Source organism: Ovis aries, chromosome X (assembly GCF_016772045.2).
Source record: "Ovis aries strain OAR_USU_Benz2616 breed Rambouillet chromosome X, ARS-UI_Ramb_v3.0, whole genome shotgun sequence".
Taxonomy (NCBI): domain Eukaryota; kingdom Metazoa; phylum Chordata; class Mammalia; order Artiodactyla; family Bovidae; genus Ovis; species Ovis aries.
The window spans coordinates 14,895,450-14,920,477 of record NC_056080.1 but is presented as its reverse complement, the minus strand read 5'-3'; the positions used below and the strand labels follow the sequence as shown (position 1 = coordinate 14,920,477).

General features: G+C 41.1%; 1 protein-coding gene and 1 non-coding gene across 9 annotated transcripts in view; one reads left to right on the top strand and one right to left on the bottom strand.

Moving 5' to 3' along the window:
* Positions 1–25,028, top strand: part of CTPS2 (CTP synthase 2) — a 113,738-nt gene that overhangs the window by 23,962 nt on the left and 64,748 nt on the right. For all 8 annotated transcript variants that reach the window (XR_009598787.1, XR_009598788.1, XM_042242575.2 and 5 more), the window contains 7 exons: positions 619–699; positions 5,939–6,090; positions 10,204–10,336; positions 12,886–12,974; positions 14,645–14,739; positions 16,823–16,885; positions 16,990–17,033. Coding sequence is in view for 6 of the 8 variants with exons in the window: in XM_042242575.2 (XP_042098509.1) it covers positions 619–699; positions 5,939–6,090; positions 10,204–10,336; positions 12,886–12,974; positions 14,645–14,739; positions 16,823–16,885; positions 16,990–17,033 (657 nt within the window). In the remaining 2 variants the exon portion in view is untranslated. The remainder of the gene's footprint in view (positions 1–618; positions 700–5,938; positions 6,091–10,203; positions 10,337–12,885; positions 12,975–14,644; positions 14,740–16,822; positions 16,886–16,989; positions 17,034–25,028) is intronic.
* On the bottom strand, positions 22,618–22,690 carry TRNAC-ACA (transfer RNA cysteine (anticodon ACA)). Its single transcript has one exon. It is a non-coding gene; the product is annotated as a tRNA-Cys (tRNA).

Sequence of the window (25,028 nt, the reverse complement as noted above, 5' to 3'; positions counted from 1 at the left end):
TCCTTTGGAGAGAGTTGGGACCTGGGAGATTTCCCTCTGAGCCTGCTAGGTCGGGTTAGCCCTTTTCTTGTTTGTAGCAGTAATCCAATTATGGCCAGTAGTCTAGATTGGGGTGAGCAAGTAAGGGCTTGCAAGCCTGCTGCCTGTAAAGGAAGTTGTGCTGTGACACTCTGCCACTCATTGTCCACATTTGGTTATAGCTGCCTGTGCACCATGGCAGAACCATTGAGGAGTCAGGGCAGCGACTGCATGGCTGCAGAAGCTAAAGCTTTTGCCATTTGGCCCTTTAGAGAAGCGTTTGCCTGGCTGGCTTTCTTCTTGTAGTCTTAGGAAGTAACATTTGTGAGCCTCATGTCTGTTCACCACATATGCTGTGACGTTTCTTACCAGTGGATTTGTGGTGAGTTTGGTTACACTTGCTCGTATTAGTGCTCAGAACAATTTCTAGTAACCCAGTGGGATGCCAAGGATGGAGAAGTCAAGTCTCCATAAAGTCAAGTCAAGACTCGGTCAAGTCTCTCGGAGCAAGATTAACATAGCTTCCTCCTGAAAACCAATGGCGGTGTAAACAGCTCAATAATTCTCGCCTGCTAACCTGTGCATGACTGACTTTGACAGATTGTCTGCCGGAGTTCAACGCCCATCGAAATGGCTGTGAAGGAAAAGATTTCTATGTTTTGTCACGTGAACCCTGAACAGGTTAGTGCTGCTCTTTAGATTTGATTGCCTTGCAGGCACTTCTGCTGATGCCAGGGTTTTACACCTCTTAAATTATCGTATTACTTTTCACAATATTTATAAAAGCTTTGGGGGACTCATATGCAACTATGGCTCCCTTGCCCTTAAGTGAACAGTCTTGACTACTGACTCCTTAAATAGATTGTGTATTTCACTCTTTAAATTTTAATTATAGGTACAAAACCAGGCAGATTTTTTTTTTTTAACTTGCAGTCCAGCCTCTGGAGAGAGAACCATTTGAAGCCTGCTTATCGTCTCTTTATCTTGTCTTTTCAGGACACTTACGGCTTTTACTTCAATTTCTCCTTTGTACTTGTTACAGCTTAGCTCACCCCAAACCACACATTACAGTGACATTCACACTATCAGTTCTGATTACATCAATGGCCTCAGTTCAATTCATTGCTACAAAAACTACTGTGATGTAGGTTCAGGTCCTCTGTTCTGTAGGACTTTCCACCTGTGTATCTGAGAACTGGCTTTTCTTTTATCCACTTATCTCTGTCTCTTGTTTGTAATAAGCTCAAGCACAAGGGATTGGAGTTTAAAAGGTGATTTGATGGATGCTCAGGAAAAGGGTGAGGTTTGGCAAAAACCTTTTGTTTCCTTCAGATTATATTGAGGTTTTCTGAAGCCTAAAAACCACCTACTCACATTTCTTGAGTCTCAGGAGTCAGGCTGATGTATTCACTGGTGGATGCTTCAGGGTCAGTGCACAAGTCTGAATGCCTTTGAAAAATGTGATGGCAGATTTAAAGCACTCGTCTGTATCTGTATGTCATCAAGCCATTTTTTTTTTTTTTTTTGTAAATAGTACTTGGTATGGATATCACACACATTTTACCTGGTTTCTGAAATAGGAGGAGGATACAGCTTTTAGAGTTGGGTTGCCAAGACCTCTGAAAACAGATGATACAGTCCAAACTTTCAACCATGTGGAATTTCTTTTCTTTTTTGGCTGCACTGCATGGCTTGCAGAATTTTAGTTTCCTGACCAGGGATTGAACCTCAGCCACTGCAGTAAAAGCACCAAGTCCTAACCACTGGACCACCAGGGAATTCCTGAGTTTATTTTCTTTATAGATTCTGAAGAATGTTCTATCTTGTCAGTCCACAGGCTAGCTTATTAGTCATTTTTTTTTAGCACATTGCTTAAAAATTTTTTTTTTATTGAAGTACAGTTGATTTACAATGTTGTGTTAGCTTCAGGTGTACAGCAAAGTGAATCAGTTATATATATACATATATCCACTATTTTTTAGATTCTTTCTCTATATAGGTCATTACAAAGTATTGAGTGGAGTTTCCTGTCTATACAGTAGGTTCTTATTATTATCTATTTTATATTTGGTTGTGTGTATATGTCAATCCCAGTTTTCCAATTTATCTCTCTCCCTTGCCCCCACCCTTGCCTTACCTTCTAGTAACCATAAGTTTGCTGTCTACATCTGTCAGCACATTGCCTTTTTTAACATGAGTTAATTCTCCCATTTCTTAGTTCCTCGTGAACTTGCATTTAGAGCTCTTCTCACTTGGATTGCCAAGGAGGGAATGGAAGGTCACAGGCATCTCTGTGATGTGCTCTGTTACCATGATATTTGAAAAAATGTCTCTGGCCTGGAGGATAGATGAGTAAATAGCTCCACACCCCATGCCTTCCACTTCTGGGAGTTGTGGCTGTCCACAGATTTAATTTTAATTAATAATTGGGATGGAGCCTCATGTCAGTGACATCTTGGCACTTTGAATTGCATCAGGGAATGCACAGATGAGACACAGTTGTCTTAAAGATCAAGTTGTCGATGTCCAAACAGCTTAAGAACCCTTGGTTGGATAGCTATGGATTTGGAAAGACTGAACACAAAGAGTTTGCAGAACATTTCTTGGCCTTTATTTAGGATGCGGCAGACCCTTAAATGCCTGCCAGTAGCCCTTTATCTGTACTTGAGAGGATGGTGAAAGCTCATTAGGGTGTGAAAAACAACCGTACCACCTGGTATTTAAAAGAGCCTTTCTCCCCTCATAGGTGTAATTAATTTGACTGTGTTCAATGTGTGCTTATAAATTTACCCAAATGAAGGGCAGACAAAAAAGCAACTATAGTAGCAGCTACAACAAAAAATGAGCGAACGAACAAACCACATACCCATACTTAGAGGACAAGGTGTATATATTCTAAGTCTACTGTTAAACCTAGATTTAGGAGATGGTGCCTTGGGCCATGTGTCTTGGATACTGACATATAAAGCATCCATGTTCCAACACCAAATCTCTGACACCCCTGGGGTTCCTGCACTTCAACTCAGATGCTCAGTACCTGGAGTGAGCATCAGACTCTGTAGGCCTTTATAACACTGCCCTGCACTTCAGACACCAGCCACAGATTTCCATTGTTCCAAGCCACCCCACTTCTGCCTGGCTGACTACAAAGTTGAAGCTTCTCGTAACCACCTCAGATTTGATAATTCTCTAGAATGACTCACAACTCAGAAAAGTGCCCTGCTTATTACTATTTTATTATAAAAGGTGTAAGTGAACAGCCAGATGAAGAGACACATAGGGCAAGGTCTAGAAGAGTCCCAGGCACAAGAGCTTTTGTTCCTGTGGAGTTAGAGGGCACCACCTTTCCATTACATTTGTATATTCACAGACGAGGATGCTCCCCTGAGGCCTGGTGTTCACCATTTTTATTGGGGTTTCATTTCATGGGCATGACTGAGTAAATCACTGGTCACCTGACTGAACTCTGTCTCTAGCTCCCATCCCCTCCCTGGTGGTCAGGTGGCTGAAAGTTCCAGCCTTCTAATGACTAGCTTGCTTTTTCTTGTGACCCCTATAATCCTAAAGTCATCTCAGTGCCAGCCTTGTTAACCTAACAAACTTATTCCTGTAACTTAAGAAATTTCAAACGTTTAAAATATGTGTGTGCAGAAATCCCTTGCATTTCTATACACGAATAATGAGAAAGTAGAAAAAGAAATTAAGGAAACAATTCCATTCACCATGGCAATGAAAAGAATAAAATACTTAGGAATATATCTACCTAAAGAAACTAAAGACCTATATAAAGAAAGACCTATATATAGAAAACTATAAAACACTGATGAAAGAAATCAAAGAGGACACTAATAGATGGAGAAATATACCATGTTCATGGATCGGAAGAATCAATATAGTGAAAATGAGTATACTACCCAAAGCAATTTACAAATTCAATGCAATCCCTATCAAGCTACCAGCCACATTTTTCACAGAACTAGAACAAATAATTTCAAGATTTGTATGGAAATACAAAAAACCTCGAATAGCCAAAGCAATCTTGAGAAAGAAGAATGGAACTGGAGGAATCAACTTGCCTGACTTCAGGCTCTACTACAAAGCCACAGTCATCAAGACAGTATGGTACTGGCACAAAGACAGACATATAGATCAATGGAACAAAACAGAAAGCCCAGAGATAAATCCACACACATATGGACACCTTATCTTTGACAAAGGAGGCAAGAATATACAATGGAGTAAAGACAATCTCTTTAACAAGTGGTGCTGGGAAAACTGGTCAACCACTTGTAAAAGAATGAAACTAGATCACTTCCTAACACTGCACACAAAAATAAACTCAAAATGGATTAAAGATCTAAATGTAAGATCAGAAACTATAAAACTCCTAGAGGAGAACATAGGCAAAACACTCTCAGACATAAATCACAGCAGGATCCTCTATGATCCGCCTCCCAGAATTCTGGAAATAAAAGCAAAAATAAACAAATGGGATCTAATTAAAATTAAAAGCTTCTGCACAACAAAGGAAAATATAAGCAAGGTGAAAAGACAGCCTTCTGAATGGGAGAAAATAATAGCAAATGAAGCAACTGACAAACAACTAATCTCAAAAATATACAAGCAACTTCTGCAGCTCAATTCCAGAAAAATAAACGACCCAATCAAAAAATGGGCCAAAGAACTAAATAGACACATCTCCAAAGAAGACATACGGATGGCTAACACACACATGAAAAGATGCTCAACATCACTCATTATCAGAGAAATGCAAATCAAAATCACAATGAGGTACCACTTCACACCAGTCAGAATGGCTGCGATCCAAAAATCTGCAAGCAATAAATGCTGGAGAGGGTGTGGAGAAAAGGGAACCCTCCTACACTGTTGGTGGGAATGCAAACTAGTACAGCCACTATGGAGAACAGTGTGGAGATTCCTTAAAAAATTGCAAATAGAACTACCTTATGACCCAGCAATCCCACTGCTGGGCATACACACCGAGGAAACCAGAATTGAAAGAGACACATGTACCCCAATGTTCATCGCAGCACTGTTTATAATAGCCAGGACATGGAAACAACCTAGATGTCCATCAGCAGATGAATGGATAAGAAAGCTGTGGTACATATACACAATGGAGTATTACTCAGCCGTGAAAAAGAATTCATTTGAATCAGTTCTGATGAGATGGATGAAACTGGAGCCGATTATACAGAGTGAAGTAAGCCAGAAAGAAAAACACCAATACAGTATACTAACACATATATATGGAATTTAGGAAGATGGCAATGACGACCCTGTATGGAAGACAGGGAAAGAGACACAGATGTGTATAATGGACTTTTGGACTCAGAGGGAGAGGGAGAGGGTGGGATGATTTGGGAGAATGACATTCTAACAAGTTTACTATCATGTAAGAATTGAATCGCCAGTCTATGTCTGACGCAGGATACAGCATGCTTGGGGCTGGTGCATGGGGATGACCCAGAGAGATGTTATGGGGAGGGAGGTGGGAGGGGGGTTCATGTTTGGGAATGCATGTAAGAATTAAAGATTTTAAAATTTAAAAAATAAAAAACTAATAAAAAAAATAAAATATGTGTGTGTATGTGTGTGTGTATTCTTTGTTCCTAGTTCCTGGCACAGGAGATATATATATATATATATATATATATATATATATTCTACCGTAGCATCCATCGTTCCAGGTGTAGAATAATGACTTCAGTGTTTTATAATTAGATGAAACTAACCTTGTGTTAATTCTGACTCCTGTTTAGGTTGCTGGGTTCTTGGTTTTCTTCTGTCAGTATAAATAAACTGCCATCTCTCTTGAGTTTTGGCTCATTCTTGTGTATGTTTTTGTGGCATATTTGAGTCATTCCATTAAATATGGTGTTTTATCATCATTAATCAGGTCATATGTATCCATGATGTTTCTTCCACCTACCGAGTGCCTGTGCTTTTGGAGGAACAAGGCATCGTTAAATATTTTAAAGAGAGATTGGATCTACCCATTGGGGATTCTGCAAGTAGTTTGCTTTCCAAGTGGAGAAATATGGCTGACAGGTACTGTGAAAGGAATTACTAATGTAATCTTTCTTAACTCTTGGCTTTGGGGGTAGGACTGAGGTCTACCTTAGAAGATGACTATGTAGCAGTCTGCTTTCTACCTGGGCATGTTTGGTTTGGGAAATATCTAAAGCTCTAGCATATTGTCAGGGTGTTTTGCTGTACTCTGAAGATTTGCAGGGCCTTTGATTTTGCTCTACTTAAAGAAAAGTGAATTGAAAGAACTTGGATTCCAGAATTTAAAAAAGTTTTGGAAGCATTTTGATTTATTATTTAGTCTCTGAATATTTTAAACCGTTTAAAATGCTATAGGCTTTGTTTTGTTTTGCTTATTTTTAAGATTTGGCTAACATTCCTTAAAGGAAATCCTTCTGAATAGGAAGTTTTGGCTGCAGCATTGTTGTTCTCTCCTGCAGTTACGAACTATCAGTGTTGGTATTAAAAACCCCTGATAGGTTTTAGCTTTAAGACAATCATATTAATTTCAGCAAGGTTTGTCTAATTTGATGTTGTATACAGAGGAAATCCCCATTGCCTATTTTCTTATACTAAATGTTGGTGAGCCAAGACTCCATAGACTCCTGGCTGCTTCACTTCTCATGTAGCTGAGGTAGAGGCAGTTGGTGCAGTAGTTACAAATGTAGGCTCAGTGTTGCTGAGGAGTAGATCTTAAAAGTTCTCATCATAAGAAACACATTTATAACTTTGTGTGGTGATGGATGTTAACTAGAATTCTTGTGGTTACCATTTTGTAATATATTGAATTATCATGTGTGACTGGAACTAATTAATGTTATATATCACTTATATCTCAATTTAAAAAAATGTAAGCTCTGGTGTCGGGCACCATAGATTCAGACCCTAGCTTCTCCTTTCACTAGCTGTGTGAGTTTAGGCAGATTACTTAATCTCTTTGGGCTTGTTCTCCCATCTGTATATAACTAGGGGATGCTAGTACCATGCTGTGGCAATTTTGAGAGAAAATACTGTGGGCCTTAACTTCATATCAGGCACTATTGGCTACTGATGTCTGTTACAATAATCAAAATATTTGGTGGGGGGAGCTTCCCTGATAGCTCCGTTGGTAAACAATCCACCTGCAATACAGGAGACCCTGGTTCGATTCCTGGGTTGGGAAGATCTGCTGAAGAAAAGATGGACTACTCATTCCAGTATTCTTGGGCTTCCTTTTTGGCTCAGCTGGTAAAGAATCAGCCTGCAGTGCAGGAGATGCCGGAGACTAGGGTTTGATTCCTGGGTCACGAAGATCCCCTGGAGGAGGAAATGGCAACCCATTCCAGTATTCTGGCCTGGAGAATTCCATGGACTGTATAGTCCATGGGGTCGCAAAGAGTTGGACACGACTGAGTGACTTTCACTTTCCATTTCCCTGGTGGCTCAGTATTAAGGAATCTGCCTGCAGTGCAGGAGGTGCAGGAGACTAGGGTTTGATCCCTGGGTCAGGAAGGTCCCCTGGAGGAGGAAATGACAACCCACTCCAGTATTCTTGCTGAGAAAAATCCCCTGGACGGAGGAGCCTGGCGGGCTGGGCTACAGTCCATAGTATCGAAAAGAGTCAGCCATGACTGAGTAACCGAGAGCATTGACTGGTTAGAAATGGGACAATTTGAGCTTCCAAACATAATAGGTTTTTTTTTTTCAAACATAATAGTTTTGATTTATCGAAACCCATGAAATGTGTTTAAATGAGCAAATTCATAATAAAACAAGTGATTTGATGGTGACAAAATCATTGACCTTTGATAGGTAACTAGTAGATTGAAAGTTCTTTTGCCCTTTCATTGTAAAATTTAAAAAGCGTTTTAGAATTTGTGGGGTAAGTAGAACCAGGAATGAAGTGCATTTTCTGAACTTAGGTGCTCCAGTGACTGGTGATACAGTAAAGCCCCTGTCCTCCAGAATGCTTAAGGAATCAGTCACTTTGTGGGAATTTTCTAGGTACCTGGGGCTGATCCTTTTTAAGCATGAGAAACTTTAATATTTTAACTCTGTATTGAAACTAGTTCAAAACTATACTCTATGCCTCTCTGCTTTTTAAAGCCAGAGTTTGGTTTTTGTACTAGTTTCCTGTGGCTGCTATAACAAGTTACCACAGAATGGGTGGCTTAAACCAACAGAAATTTGTTCTCTCACAGTTGTGGAGTCTGGGAATAGGAAATCAAGGTGTGAGCAGGGTTGGTTCCTTTCGGGGCTCTGAGGTAGAATTTGCCCCATGTGTTTCTCCTGGCCTCTGTGGGCCAGCTTCCTTGGTGTTCTTGGCTTACGGCCATGTCACTCCATTCTCTCTCTCTTGCCACGTGTCCTTCTCCTTTGTGTCCTCTTCCTTTCTCTTTTATAGGGTTGCTTGTCTTTGCAGTCAGGGCCCATTCTAATCCAGAATGATCTCATCTGGAGATCCTTAACTTAATTGCATCTGCAAAGTGTTCCCCCCTACCCAGATATGGACACATTCATAGGTTCTGGGGGACATATGTTTTTTTGAGCCACCATTGAGCACAGGATTCAAGCAAGGGGAATATTGAGCAATAGTCTCTCTGCGTCATGTTGGCTGCGATGTTGGTTCATTGGTCATAGAGGTGTGAAGTGTCCATTCTTTAGACCCTGTCCCCTCAGTACAGGCTCTAGAGAGATAGATACAAAAAGGCAAACAGAAGTCAAAGGGGCAGCCTTGACCATGGAGGTCCAGTGCTGCTCAGAGGCCTCATACCCGGCTGATGGCTGAATGGAGAGCATGAGGGGAGGGAGGCGCTAGACTGCAGGTTCAAGAGCGCAGGAGGGCACAGAGGTGTAGGCTTAGCTTATCTCCCCGGACGCTGGGCTGCCCAGTGGCCTCCCCTGTCCCACCCGGCTGGTGCGTGACTCCTCATTCCCTGGGAAAACAAGCCACAAGTGAGTGGAGAGAGGGGTGTGTGGAAGGACGGACTGGCCATGCTGACTGCAGCCCTGCGTCCCTCTGGCAGTGGAGGTGTGAGAGTGGGCTGAAGCCTCAGCCAGACTGCTGTGCTCACCTGGGCCAAACTCTGGGACAGGATGCGCTCCCCCATCACGTCATCTTGGAATGTTGCCTTGGTACCAACTTGCTTTGTTACCTACGTCCTTTGTACAGCTGAGGTGAAGCGCAGGCAGGCAGTCTCCAGAGCAACATAAAATTAAGTGGCAAGTTAAAGGTTTAGCAGCGTTCTCTGACGTTCTTCAGTCGCCTGCCTAGAAAGTCACCTCTGCTGTCAGTTTTGACTTCTTACTCTTCGTGCGTTTTCCTCCTCCTACCCTGTTTCCATCATGCTTCTCTTTCACTCTTTGCAGATATAGATATAAAGAGGAATGTTCCTCACCCCAGTAACATTTTTCTAAGGTGTTTGGGGGAAGAGTTTGCTTCAGAGCCTTAAAAGATCTACAAGCCCTGAGTGACATTTCCACATACTTAGTACCAGACCACATGTTTTCATGTACTTTGAACAGATCTCCTGACAGAAGCAACAGTAAAGATTGTATCTCTAATGGCAAATTGTGATTGAGCATCTTATGTAGAATGGAATTTTCTCATAAAAATGATGTAAGTGGCTTATAGTATTTTAAATAGTTCTCTCAGCACCATTCTTCAGGAATGTCATAAATAACTTGGCTTTTGTGGGTCAGCTGGGAATGTAACAATTTTTAATGTAGACACTTTGAATGCATTTTCTCATATGATGTCACCTTACAAAGTTAATATTGTACTGTCTCCTATTGAGAGTACATTTTCTTATACAGTGTCACCTTATAAGTGAATTTAAGGACAGCTCATGTTGATGAGATGGGGAGACTTTTTAATTTCTTATTTGTAATGCTTTTAACTTTTTCTCCTTGGATTTATGTCTGTGCTTGCTCATATAAGCCAATGTTGGGCTTTCTCATGATTTTCAAATATCTTGGAATACAGATTTTTATTCTTTGGGGGTAGGGTGGGAAATTTGAGTCAAGTACATCAAATTCAAGGCACGTCTGTTCCTCAGGTTTTAAAAAGTGCCTTGGGATAAGAACAGTGGCTGTCATTACGCTTGTGATGTGATGTTACATGCATATAACCTTTAAGTTTGTTTTCCTTCCCAGGTATGAAAGGTTACAGAAAACATGTTCCATTGCCCTGGTTGGCAAATACACCAAGCTCAGGGACTGCTATGCCTCTGTGTTCAAAGCTCTGGAACACTCAGCCTTGGCCATCAACCACAAGTTGAATCTGATGGTGAGCCCCTGCTGGTCTTCTGCATGTTTCAGCCATTTATTGTGAAATCTCGTGTTGTACAGAGGCAGGTTGTGTTGAAGGACCCCCAAGTTCAGTGATTCATCAGGACTCAGAGGACTGAGCATACAGCTGTACTCATGAGTATAACTTATTTTAGTGATAGGATACAGAGCCAGGTCAGCAGAGGAGAAGATTAGTCAGATGAAGTCTCAGGGAAACCACTTTTAAGCTTCCAAGGGTCCTCCTCCAGTGAAATCACAGAGGATGTGCTTGAATCCCCCAGGAACAAGCTGTAGCAACGTTGGTGAAGTGCTGACTGCCAGGGAAGCTCATTAGAGGCTTGGCACCCAAGGTTTTTCCTGAGGGCTGGTCACATAGGTCCTCTCTACCTCCAGAGTGTCAAAATTCCAGACTCCCAGGAGGAAAGCGGGTGCTCTACATAAGTCATATCATTTCTTCCAACACTGTAGGCACAGCGAGCCACTCTTATCACATCTTGTTAATAGTGAGCATGTGTGCATGCTCTCATCATTTCTAACTGCGAACTCATGGACTGTAGCCTGCCAGGCTCCTCTGTCCATGAGATATTCCAGGCAAAAATATTGGAGTGGGTTGCCATTTCCTCCTCTAGGGGATCTTACCATCCCAGGTATCAAACCTATATCTCCCATGTCTTCTGCATTGCAGGCAAATTCTTTACTGCTAACCCACCAGGGAAGCCTGATTATGGCGGGAACTCTCCCCAAATCCAAGTTTCCAGATGCCAGACAAGGGCCAACCTTGTAAGCAGGCCTTTCCAAGAATAGCAGTCAGGTCTGCCATGTCAACTTTTTTTCTGCATGCAGGTTTAAGGCACAGTTTCTGAAATTAGGCTTTGCACATTCAGGGACATATATACTCCATGCTCATTTAAGTATTTTGTGTTTACTTAATAGGAAAATGGGGCTTCCCTGGTGGCTCAGCGGTAAAGAATTTGCCTGTAATGCAGGAGCTTCAGGAGATGCAGGTTCAGTCCCTGGGTTGGGAAGATCCCCTGGAGGAGAGCATGGCCACCCACTCCAATATTCTTGCCTAGAGAATCCCCATGGACAGAGGAGCCTGGCAGGCTACAGTCCACGGGGTCACAAAGAGTTGGATACAACAGAGCACATACACACACGCACGCACATATGGGCTGGCAGAGGTGAAGTTATATGTATATAGCTTGAGTATACTCTTTGTCTTTGTTAGATACAGAAGTAGTATATGCTCAGCGTATAAAATCTAAGCAAAGCATAATGCAAAATCCAGAAAGCAGAAGATTCTTCCTCCCAGAAATCCTTTTCTTGCTGCACCTGTCGTTCCCAGTTTGATGCATATCTTTCCAGACTTTTCTCTCTATATATAAATGTGTATATTTAATGATATTCTCTCTAGGTATATCACAATTTAGGAAGGCCATATTATCTTGATGTAAATGGTAAAACCTTTATATAATGAACCAAAAGATACACTTACTTGTTCAAGAAATTGAGTAATTTCCAGCTTAGGACCTATCTGATTTTCTTTCATCTCTTTGTAGCTTCTTTCTCTAAACACTTTTTGACTTTCAAAGGAATTGTTCCCTTCCTGTTCTTCCTATTCATTCAGCTCCCCCAGGCCCTCATAGAAAAAAGAAAGCAATAATAGAAAATCTGTTATAATACAAATTTTATAAAGTAAAATTTTGTATCTTAAGATATATTCAGATAGTAATTTGTATAACAGAAGTACTAAAATAACAGGTATATAGGGGCTGTTATGTACACAGGAATTGTCATAACTGTTTTTCTTGTAATAGAATTCATTGACGGTGGCCTCTCCTAAGTCTTGTTTGAATCATGGGCCTGTGCTGTGTTTATCTTGCCTGACTTTGGCAGCAGTTTCCCAGCTGGTTTTCAGTCTTCCCTCCATTTCCTTCACTGAATGTTTCTAAACTCACTCTCTGTTCCTTCAGACCTTTCAGTCGCTTCAAGTGTTCTGTCGCTGCATGGAACTTCTCTGGGCGTCACCAGAGTGGTCACCACTTCTGTCTTTTGTCTGCAGTTTCATACAAGCTGTTCTTTCACCACCACCCCTCTCTACCCCTCCACCCTGCATACCTTCCCACCTGTATACCTTCCCACCTGCCTCCCAACTACACACATACAGACACGCATACACACACACACACGCTCAGCTTGCATCTGCTCCAGGGCTTAGCTTCTTGGACATCCCCTCCCCCAAAAGCTTCCATGAAGGTGTTCCTTCCCTGCTTCTCTCCAGCTCACCTCTAGCTCTGGTGTGGGTCCTGCTTTCTTCCGCAGTGTTCTCTTCTTTGCCCATAGTAACTCTTATCTTCCTGTGCTGTGGGTGCCTATTTATCTGGTTTTGTAATCTTTCTAAAAGATTGTAAGAGCCACAAGACTTTTATGCTAAGTGACCTGTACAGTGTTTGCATAAGTAGTTACTGAATAATTGTGTGTTAGATGGTTCTAGTATTTTCCAGTTTTTATTTTTCTGAAATTTTTACATTTGTTGGATGTTTTTAGTATATAGATTCCATTGATCTGGAGCAGACTACTGAAACTGAAGACCCTGTGAAATTCCATGAAGCTTGGCAGAAGCTCTGCAAAGCTGAGTAAGTACCAAGGACTGTCCACACCAGTTAGGAGAATGCTACTGTGATTTTCCCATAATGATTCAACTTACCCCAGTTACTAATTTTTGTACACTTGAAAGATAGTTTGGAGTACTTGTGATTCTGGGTGCTTGTGCTACATTCACATTGCATTTACTTTGAAACATGCCATGTTAGTATTAGAGGCGCATGCAATGGAGATGGTTTTATTCTGGATAAACACTCTCATTTGAAAACATGAGAGCTCAAGAGAAAACTGGAAGGTCATGTTACCCTTCATGGCACAAAACAGTGCCACCCCCAAGAGTTATATTGATTACTTAAAAAAATAAAACCTTGAATCAAAAGATGTGGAAAAGAAAACAAAACCAAAAGAGGAGGGAAGATTGTCATTCTTGCATTGTAACTTTGTATATGTAAGGTCTGTCTCTGTATTTTTCCATAGCATCAACTCACTTTCTCCTCCCCAGAATAAAACCATCTCCACTGCACGTGCCACTAACACTAACATGGCATGTTTCAAAGTAAACTGGTGAAATGCTGCTGCTGCTGCTGCTAAGTCACTTCAGTCGTGTCCGACTCTGTGCGACCCCATAGACGGCAGCCCACCAGGCTCCCCCGTCCCTGGGATTCTCCAGGCAAGAACACTGGCGTGGGTTGCCATTTCCTTCTCCAATGCATGAAAGTGAAAAGTGAAAGTGAAGTCGCTCAGTCGTGTCCGACCCCATGAACTGCAGCCCGCCTTTGCGACCCCATGGACTGCAGCCCACCAGGCTCCTCCGTAAACTGGTGAAATAGGCCTCACTAATTACTAACTAAGTTGTAGCACAGCAAAATTTCCCGGCTAGGAGCCGCTTTAGAGACTTGAAGCCACTGCAAGGCCTGAAGGAACAGAGAGTGATTTTAGAATCACTCTGGCTCAGTGAAGGAAAAGGAGGGAAGTTTTTACCATATTGACGGGAAAGTGAGTTGATGCTACAGAAAGATGCAGAGACAGACTTTCCATATACAGTTATAGTGCAAGAATGACAATCTTCCCTCCTCTTGTTTTTTTCTTTTCCACATCTTTTGATTTAAGGTTTTATTTTGTAAGTAATCAATAAAACTCGGGGGTGGCATTGTATTGTGAGGGTAACATTACCCTCCAGTTTTCTCTTGAACTGTTATGTTTTCGAATGAAAGTGTTTATCCAGAAAGTCTCTGAAGTGGCTCCTAGCCAGGAAATTTTCCTGTGCCACAACTTGATTAGCAATCAAAAGGTATATTTCACCAGTTTAACTCTTTCTGATTATGTAAGAGGTCTTTAAACATTTTTATAACAGTACTTTTAAAAGAACCTTAACCTATTTTTATTCAGATAATTCTTTCAGTGTCATTTTTAACTGAATTGAGTCTCTTAGTTACTATGCTCGTGTGCTGTATAGACCTATCAGAAAATATATATCAAGGTCAGTTGTGAGAAATTCACAACCGCTTTATAACATTGGGAGGATTTCAAGAAGAAAGTTCAGGATGTGAAATTGTGTAATCAATTTTGAAAATAGACTCCAAGCATATTCTCTAGCAGTTGTGCCAAGTGTTGAATTTGGGATCAATAAACATGATCTGAAAACAAGAATTTCACAAATAAAAATAATGTCAAATTTCCCCTCCTCTTGTGTTGATTGCAGTGGTGTTCTTGTGCCAGGAGGCTTTGGAATCAGAGGAACGTTGGGAAAACTCCAGGCAATTTCTTGGGCACGGTCAAGGAAGATTCCTTTTCTGGGTAAAACTGACGTTTATGAATCCTGAGTATGAGGTTTTTTTTAGATTTTTGATACCTATTTGGGATAACACATAATAGGGTTTGTTAATGTGAAAAGTGTGATTTTGAATTTCAACATTCAGGTGCCAAATAGTTTGCTACAGGGTCTGGAAACTATATTCTACAAGTCTTACCTGGTTCACAGCATTTTTGTAAATAAAGTTTTATTGGAATACAGCCACACAGATTTGTTTACATATTGTCTGTGGCTGTTTTTCCGATACAGTGGCAGAGATTGAGACCCTACAGCATGCAAAGCCTGAAAACTTTACTCTCTGGCCCTTTACCAAAAAAATTTGTCAACCTACAAGAACTTACCACTGGTCTGGTTGTATAGCAAGAGCCTGGGAAGAGTTCAGTTCAGTTGCTCAGTCGTGTCCGACTCTTTGCGACTCCATGAATCGCAGCATGCCAGGAAGAACCTGTGTTCAAACCTGCCCTTACCTTTTCTGATTCCCACCTGATTCCATCTTTTACCAGTTCAAGCAGAGAACATCTCAATAGGATGCCACAGTGTTATTTCTAATCAGAAAATGCTTAAATTGAAATGTATATACTCCTTCTAGAAAAGATAATACAGAAAAATCATCTAACATTACAGAGACAGCTCTGTCAAGAACTAGAGCTGGGTGTTTTCAATGCTTTTGTTCAAATTGGAAAGCATGGCTTCCTTAGCAATGAAACTGGATGTAGTAGAACATTGATGGGACAAAAGGCAGCTCTGCAACTGGGGGTCCAGAAGGAAGAGGGAGTGGGGAGAGGCCGTGTTTCATGCTGTGCTTGCATGGGCTGCTGGGTTTATGAACTGAGCGGACCGGCTTTGGTACCGTTTACTTAATATCAACAGGTTCATTTCCCCCACTTGCCTGTTCTTTGATTAACTTCCTAGACACTCTCCACTAGGGATCCATTTTCAAAAGAGAAGCTAGGAGTAGTTTACCTTGGTACCTTGCTTTGTTTTATCCATGTAAGCTCACCTGGGCCACTGTTTTCTTTCTTTCTTTTTTTTTTCTTTCACTGTTTTCTTTTGAAGTAATCTTGTTTAGTTTCTGTCTAAACATAATTAGCATTCTTCAGATAGTTTTCACTGTACAGAAATAGTTTGTAGCTCTTTAGCTTTCTCTTTAACACACTGTCCTTATGTCCTAGCTTTGTGGGACTTTCTGAAGTTCCTCCAAAGCACTCAGCTGTTTCACGCTTATTGACTTTTGTTCTGGCATGCTTGGTATATTGATTGCTCTCTCCTTTGAATCCCTGTGTATCTTGGATATATCTGTAAAAGCATCTGGAATGCTGCTTGGCATTTGTTTATTGGAGAGTATTGGTGGGCCACAGTGAATGTGGAGATGGGCGAGGGGTACATCCATGTGGCAACAGGCCTGGGCCTATGCAGGTCCCTTTCTCTCCTCTCTCTGCTCAGTTCCATTTGGCTTCTCCATTATGCTCCAGCCTGCAGTGGAGGTACCAGCTCCCCCAGCTGCTGCTGTTTCCTTGCAGTGAAGGTTCGGCCTGTTCTGGGCTCAGCAGCTGGGCACAGACCTCCCACTCCCCTGCCTGCCTGTGGGCGCTCCTTGGATCCCAGCCTGCTGCCAGGCAGGGGCTGCCTGCAAACAGAACCCACATTTAAGGCCATGAAACTATCTAGAGAAGAGAGAGTGTGAAGACTCAGCCCACAGAGACTCCCTTGTGAATTGAGGTGTTGTTAGACATTCTCTGAAGGAGTTGGGTGCTCTGGGGCAGCCCTGCAGGCCACACGTATACCTCGATCTAGAGATACATATGGAGGTAGGCAGGTTTGTCTTTTGGACCTTGCCTTCTCATTTCCTGCCCTTTTCCAACTTCACATTTATTTATTCCTACTTCAGTTTGGGTCGTCCAAACTCCTTCCCTGCCCCTGCCATGCCTGTTCTAAGGGCAGAAGCTACAGCAGCAAACATACTCTCTCGGAGCTTGCATTCTAGATGGAGAAGATAGCAAACGAACAGAAAATATGACACAGTACAAAATAGTTTCATTTGTTTTGTATATGTGCTTTTTAAAATAGGAGTTTGCCTTGGGATGCAGCTGGCAGTCATAGAGTTTGCACGAAACTGCCTTAACTTGAAAGGTAAGTCTGAGATTTTCTATAAACCTCTTAGTGAAAAGCATTCTTATTACTTAAAGAATTTTTCAGCTACTGGTGAGTTACTGAACTCATTTCTTTATCTTCAGATGCTGATTCCACAGAATTTGAGCCAAATGCCCATGTTCCTGTGGTAAGTGGATTGTTTATCTTTTTGGGTTGGGTCATTATTTTGCTTCTGGTTCTAGCCTATGCTCATAAGGGGCTATTATTATTATTTTTTCATTATGACATCAGGGCATTTTAATTATATATGATTTTGCTTATTCTTATTACTCTTATTAGTTTATATCAAACTACTTTATTCTCCATTGTCCATTTTGTCAGCTGTGTCTTGCAGGAAGAAACGGTCCTAGACTGGTTTCTCTGCAGTAGTTTTCAAGCTGAACATTCAGGAAAAGATTGAGTTGACTTTGACAACAATGTATCAGAGCTGATGTAAACACACAGGCTGTCCTGTCTCTAGACCCATCCTTGGCTGTTCTTTTGCTGCTCCTCAGCGTTTATCAGTTCCTTTTCCCAGAAAATAGTCCAAGGATTTGGCCAGGAGCGAAGGCTGCTGTGCTCTGTCACCTGCCGCCCTGCTAACTCATCCCATGGCATCTTGTCCCTCCACACTTGGAGGTTTAGAGTTGGACAATCTGAATGACATTCCCTACACCTGAGATCTCTCCTGTCCTACAGCCTCTCTACCCCTGGAATCTCAAAACCAGTGAAGAATTTAATTCCAAAAATAAACCCAATCTGATTACTGATGACTTCCTATTCATCCTGGGAAGCCTTTCCTGACCTCTGCCTTCTATGCCTCGTACCACCTCTATCAGAGTATATACCTCATCATTGTGATTCGTTTTTATTAAGTTTTATTGAGATGTAATTCACATACCATAAAATTTAGCCATTGAAAGTATATAATGCAAATGACTCAGCACATTCACAAATTTCTATAATCATCACCACAATTTTGGACCATTTTGATTACTCTAAAAAGAAATCCCACACCCTTTGCTGACACCCCCAAGCCGCCTATGCTCCCAGCTATGGGCAGCCATTCATCTGTTTTCTGTCTCTATATATTTGCCTATTCTGGCCATTTCATATACAGTCGACCTTTGAATAATGCAGGCGTTAGGTGTGACTCTTCGTGCAGTCACATATCTGCCTATAACTGCTAATCACTTCTCCATATATGTGTTCCTCCATATCTGCAGATTCAACCAACCATGGATCATGTAGTACTGTAGTATTTACTATGAAAAGAAAGGCTTGTTTAAGTGGACCTGTACATCTCAGACTGTGTTGATCCACTGCAAGTGGAATCATGCTGTATGTGGCCTTTTGTGACTGGCGTCTTTCATTTAGCATAGTGTTGTCAAGGTCTGTCTATGTTGTAGTGTCTATCAGTACTTTGCTTCTTTTCATTGCCAAATAATATTTAATTGTATGGATAGATTACATTTTATTTATCCGTTCATACTTTGATGAACATTTGTTGTTTCCACCTTTTGGCTACTGTGAATAATGCTGCTATGAACATTTGTTTACAAGTTTCTGTGTGGACATATTTTTTCATTTCACTTGGGTCTATACTTAGGAGTGGAGTTGTGGGTCATATAGTTACTGTATGTTTAATTTTTTGAGGAACTGTCAGACTGTTTTCTAAAGTGGTTGCAGCATCCCGCCAGCAGTGTATGAGGGTTCCAATTTCTTCATATCCTCAACACTTGTTATTATCTTTTTTATTACAGTTGACTTTTTTTTTTTAAACTTCAGTTTATTTTTCTAGAGAAAACAGTGGTTCTTATACTTTAGTTTGCGTTGGAAACACTTGAGGAAACTTTTCCCCCTTTCTGTGTTAATTTACTCAGCACATATTAACTGCAAATATACTGTGAGCCACATATATTCTTTCCTTGGGAAATGATTACAGTTGACTCTTGAACAACATGGATTTGAGCTACACAGGTCCACATATACATGGATTTTTTTGTAACTCTCTTTTAATTAATTTATTTTTTATTGAAGGATAATTGCTTTACAGAATTTTGCTGTTTTCTGTCAAACCTCACTATGAATCAGCCATAGGTATACATATATACCCTCCCTTTTGAAACTTCCTCCCATCTCCCTCCCCATCCCAGCCCTCTAGGTTGTTACAGAGCCCCTGTTTGAGTTCCCTGACTCATACAGCAAATTCCCGTTGGCTGTCTATTTTACATATGGTAATGTAAGTTTCCATGTTACTCTTTCCGTACATCTCACCCTCTCCTCCCCCTCCCCATGTCCATAAGTCTGTTCTCCATGTCTGTTTCTCCACTGTTGCCCTGTAAATAAATTCTTCAGTGCCATTTTCTGGATTCCATATATATGTGTTAGAATATGGTATTTATCTTTCTCTTTCTGACTCACTTCACTCTGTATAGTAGGTTCTAAGTTCATCCACCTCATTGTGTGTGTTAGTTGGTCAGTCGTGTCCGACTCTTTGCCACCCCATGGACTGTATCCCACCAGACTTCTCTGTCCATGGAATTCTCTAGGCAAGAATACTGGAATGGATTGCCATTCCCTTCTCCAGAAGAACTTCCCAACCCAGGGATCGAACCCTGGTCTCCTGCATCGCAGGCAGATTCTTTACTGTTTGAGCTACAGGGAAGTCTGTGGATTTATCCACCTCATTAGAACTGACTCAAATGTGTTCCTTTTTATGGCTGTGTAGTATTCCATTGTGTATATATGCTACAACTTCTTTATCCATACATCTGTTGATGGACATCTAGTTTGCTTCCATGTTCTCACTGTTGTAAATAGTGCTGCAATGAATATTAGGATACATGTGTCTTTTTCAATTTTGGTGTTTTTTTTTTCCAATAAATATATACCACAATACTATACTCTTGACAGTAGGTTGAATTTGTGGGTGTGGAACTGTGGATATGGAGGGCCAACTGTAAAGTTATATTTGATTTTTTGACTACTTGAGGGGTCAGTACCCCTAAGCCTTGTGTTGTTAAAGGGTCAGTTGTATAGCCATTCTAGTGGGAGTGAAGTTGTAGCTTACTGTGGGTTTGATTCACATTTCCTTGATGTCTAAGGTTGTTAAACATCTTTTCGTATGCTTATTGACCACGTGTATGTCATGTTTGGAGAACTGTCTATTCAGATCCTTTGCCTACTTTAAATTGCGTTGTCATCTTATTAAGTTGGAAGTGTTTTTTAATATATTCTAGGTATAAGTTCCTTATTAGATACATTATTGATATTTGGGGCCAGATAGTTGTCCTGTTTATTGTAGGATGTTCAGTAGCATCCCTGGCCTCTACCATCTATATATCTGTTGTATTTTCCTCCCAACCCCCAACTGTGACACTAAAAACATCTCCAGACATTGCAGAACATACCCTGGGGACACAGGCAAAATAGTCTCCTTTGAGAAGCACTGATTTAGAGAAATCTAGTTTTTTTTTTTTTTGTAACTTTTTATTTTACATGGGGTATAGCCGATGAACACTGTTGTGATAGTTTCAGGTGAACAGCAAAGGGACTCAGCCATACGTATACATGTATCCATTCTCCCCCAAACTCCTCTCCCATCCAGGCTGCCATATGACATTGAGCAGAGTTCCATGTGCTATGCAGTAGGCCCTTGTTGGTTATCCATTTTAAATATAGCAGTGTGGACATGTCCATCCCAAACTCTCTAATTATCCTTTCCCCCTAACTTTCCCACCAATAAGTGTAAGTTCGTTCTGTAAGTCTGTGAGTTTGTTTCCATTTTGTAAGTAAGTTCATTTGTATCATTTCTTTTTAGATTTCGCATATAAGGGATGTCATATGATAGAGAAATCTAGTTCTTTTCCTCTCCCCTCAGAACAGTCCCTTCCTTTTCTTATGGCAACCATTAATTCTTTTTCTTTAAAGAGTTATCTTTCCATTAAAAAACATACAGGTAAACACATATATTTGTAAGCCCCTACCCTTCTTAGATAAATGACAGCAGACTCTGCATATTTTTTCTGCCTGGCTTTTTTTCACTCAACATTCTCTGCTGGAGTGGTGATCACTCTGTGGAAGGATATAGAGATATTCTCCACTCGTTTTTATAGCTTGCAATTCAGACTATAATGAACCATAACTTTCCAGCCAGATGGTACTTTTAAGTCTTATGCTCAGAAGACTTAATACGAATGAAGAGTTCCTTATAAGGCTTTAATAGAAACATATTTCCTGACTAATGGCTGAAATGGCTGTGCCAGGCAAACATTGGGATTTCTTCTCTTAGAGAATACTTTGGGGTAGGAACTGACTTTACCAGTAGGTGCCACTGTTAGATAGCTTTGGCAAGGCTTATACCTTGACTATCCTTTACTGTGTGTGTGTATTTTTAAAATATTTATACACAGGATAAAAAAGTAAAGCCCTAAAGAAAAGGTTTAAAACTGCTTTTTATGTGCCCCTACCTCACCTCAGTTCCCTTACCCAGAGGTGACTACCTTCATTCATTTCTTTTGTTATTCTGCTAAAGATTGTGTGTGTGTGTATACAAACGCCTACCTGCTTACATATGTGGATATATGTTCCTTTAAAAATACATATGCTGGCATACCTAAGACATCATTCCCCTTGCATTGTACTCATCACTCCACTTCAGTGCACAGGGACCTTCCAAATGCTTGCCTTGCTGTTAATATATGCATCATTCTTTATTTAAACAGTCTTATATTGATGAATATTTAGGTTGTATCCATTATTTGCTGCTTTAAATCATGCTGCAAATTAGTATCTGTACATATGTCCTTCTAGCCACACATACACACTTCTATAGGATAAATTCTTAGAAGAGGAATTGAGAAGTTGGAGGAAATGTACATTTACATTTTACATTTTGATAGCTTCTATACTCATAAGTGAGATGAGAACAATAAAACCTAATTGCTACTGAACATCTTTATGGCCTACAATCAGTTTGTTGGAGAAAAATAGCCTTAAGAGCCAGCATTTGTGAGGATGGGGAGAAGTCTTATTAAAGAAAAAGACTAAGGTAATAGAATCACCAGGCAGCAAACACCAGGAAGCCTCAGGAATCTCTTAAACTTGAGCAAATAACAGTGACTTACAGAGGGTAATAGCCATCCTACCCCTTCTCACTAAAAAAGTAAATAATTTGGAAACCAGGAGCCTCCTTTAGGATATATTTGCAGCTGAAATCTGTTTCATGGATATGGGAGAGAAAAAATAATTTTCCCTCTACCTTTCTAGGTTTTTGGCTGAGACCCCTGTAACAAAAGGCAGATTAACGGCGGGGATGGTGGGGGCGGGGGGCGAACAAGCAGAAGCTTAGTAACATGGATACCTCCAGTGTACCCAGGAAACCCTGAGTAACTCCCCAGAATGGCCCAAGCCACCATCTTAAGTACCATCTCCAGCTAAAGAGTAAAGAAGATGTTGTTATTTATGGGAGATTTTCAAGGCAAAAGCACAGTAAACAAGGGTAAGGTTGTCATGCAGATTTAAGTCCATGCCTTCTCCATTGTTAAGAGTTTCTAGAGATCTAGAGTTATCTTTCTCTTCCTGGTACAGTGAGGGAGTGAAAGTGAAGTTGCTCAGTCGTATCTGACTCTTTGCGACCCCATGGACTGTAGCCTACCAGGCTCCTCTGTCCATGGATTTCTCCAGGCAAGAATACTGGAGTGGGTTGCCATTTCCTTCTCCAGGGGATCTTCCCAACCCAGGGATCGAACCTGGGTCTCCTGCATTGTAGGCAGACGATTTTACCATCTGAGCCAGCAGGGAAATCCTGGTACAGTGACACCTTTACAAATGGAAAGTCAAAGTCTCTCAGTCATGTGCCACTCTTTGCGACCCCATGGACTACAGTCCACGGAATTCTCCAGGCCAGAATACTGGAGTGGGTAGCCTTTCCCTTCTCCAGGGGATCTTCCCAACCCAGGGATTGAATCCAGGTCTCCCACATTGCAGGCAGATTCTTTACCAGCTGAGCCACAAGGAAAGCCCTTACATATGGAGGTTTCCTTTATAAATGTAAATGTCTCTGACAAAGGGTAACTTCAACTCTGTTTTTATTTTTATTTTTAATGTTATTTGGTTTGGTTTTGCCTCAGGGCATGTGGGATGTGGGATCCTAGTTCCCTGCAGTGGGAGCGCAGAGTCTTAATCACTGGACTGCCAGGAAAGTTCCCACTAGGTTGTTAGAGCTTCTCCTCTGTCTGCTGTTTCTTAAAAAGAATCAGCCCACTATAATCTTTATGCCAAAGAGACATATTTTGAGGTAGCAAATTCTGCTCCCCTTCATGGGCCATTGTGACCTTCCTTTGGCGTGCATGATTAGTCTTATGGTTGCTTACTAAATCAACAGAGACACTGGCATACAGGATATCTAAGAGGCATCTCATACACATCAAATGAGAAATGGTTTACTAAGAATGAAGGTAGACTCTGAGTCTGGAAGTCCCAGGAGAGAATGAGTAAAATTTATTTCATTGTGTCATTCCTCTGCTTAATCCACAGGGTGAAATAGAAGGCTCTGGGACTTTGCGGAATATTTAGGTTCTATTATAGCAAGTCTGACTTGTTGTTGTTGAGTTGCTCAGTCCTGTCCGACTGTTTGTGACCCCCATGGAATGCAGCACACCAAGATTCCCTGTCCTTCACTATCTCCTGGAGTTTGCTCAAACTCATGTCCATTGAATTGGTGATGCCATCCAACCATCTCATCCTCTGTCACCCCCTTCTCTTCCTGTCTTCAATCTTTCCCAGCATGGGTCTTTTCCAATGAGTTGGCTCTTCACATAAGGTGGCCAAGGTATTGAAGCTTCAACTTCAGCATCAGTCATTCCAATGAATATTCAGGGTTTATTTCTTTTAGGATTGACTGGTTTGATCTCCTTGTTGTCTAAGGAACTCTCAAGAGTCTTCTCCAGCACCATAGTTTGAAGGCATCAGTTCTTTGGCAATCAGCCTTCTTTATGGTCCAGCTCTCATATCCGCACATGACTACTAGAAAAACCATATCTTTGACTATAACAGACCTTTGTAGGCAAAGTAATGGCTCTGTTTTTTAATACTCTATTTAGGTTTGTCATTGCTTTTCTTTCCAGTAGCTTCACCTGTCTTCTAGATGATGCGTAACAGGAAAATAGCTGTAGCTGATTTGTATTCTGACTCTGTCTCAATCACACGGATGCTGCTGACACCCTTGACTTTGAATTTGCCTTCAGATCTCTCCAGTTCATGTAGAAGATAGCTTGTGGCATTGTAGAGTTTTTATTTAGAATATTTTTTACTTTTGAGATCTATATAGGAAGAATGATCTCAATCTGATGTTTAGGGATGTGGATATGCATACTTTTTAGCATTTCTTTTCTATTTATTGAAAATAGTAACTTTAAACATTTGAATTTATGTTAGCTATGGAAAGAGAATCTGAAAACAGAATCCGCATTCAAACACATCAACACAGACTTGTGTCAACTAAAAGAAAATTCAGGAGATTTCAAATAAGAATTTCTTCAGAATCTTAAGAATTGCATTCAGGAGAATTCCCTGCCAGTGGTTAGGACTCCACACTTCCACTGCTGGGGGCCTAGGTTCCATCCCTTGTTGGGAAACTAAGATTCCACAAGCTGTGCAGTGTGGCCAAAAAAAAAAATTCCAATTTGGGAGACACAGATTTGGGTAACCCTAAAATTGTGTGGCAATGGCACCCCACTCCAGTACTCTTGCCTGGAAAATCCCATGGATGGAGGAGCCTAGTAGGCTGCAGTCCATGGGGTTGCTAAGAGTCGGACATGACTGAGTGACTTCACTTTCACTTTTCACTTTCATGCATTGGAGAAGGAAATGGCAACCCACTCCAGTGTTCTGGCCTGGAGAATCCCAGGGATGGGGGAACCTGGGGGCTGCCGTCTGTGGGGTCGCACAGAGTCGAACACGACTGAAGCGACTCAGCAGCAGCAGCAGCAGCAAAAGTGTGTTATAAGGAAGAGAAAGAGTCAGGGCTTATAAAGACAAAAAGCCAAGATGTTAAAAGTTTCCTGGTAAGAATTGTGATGGCCTCTGATGTGAATCAGATAATATTTGCCCTTGAGGAATCATAAGTTGTTTTAGGGTA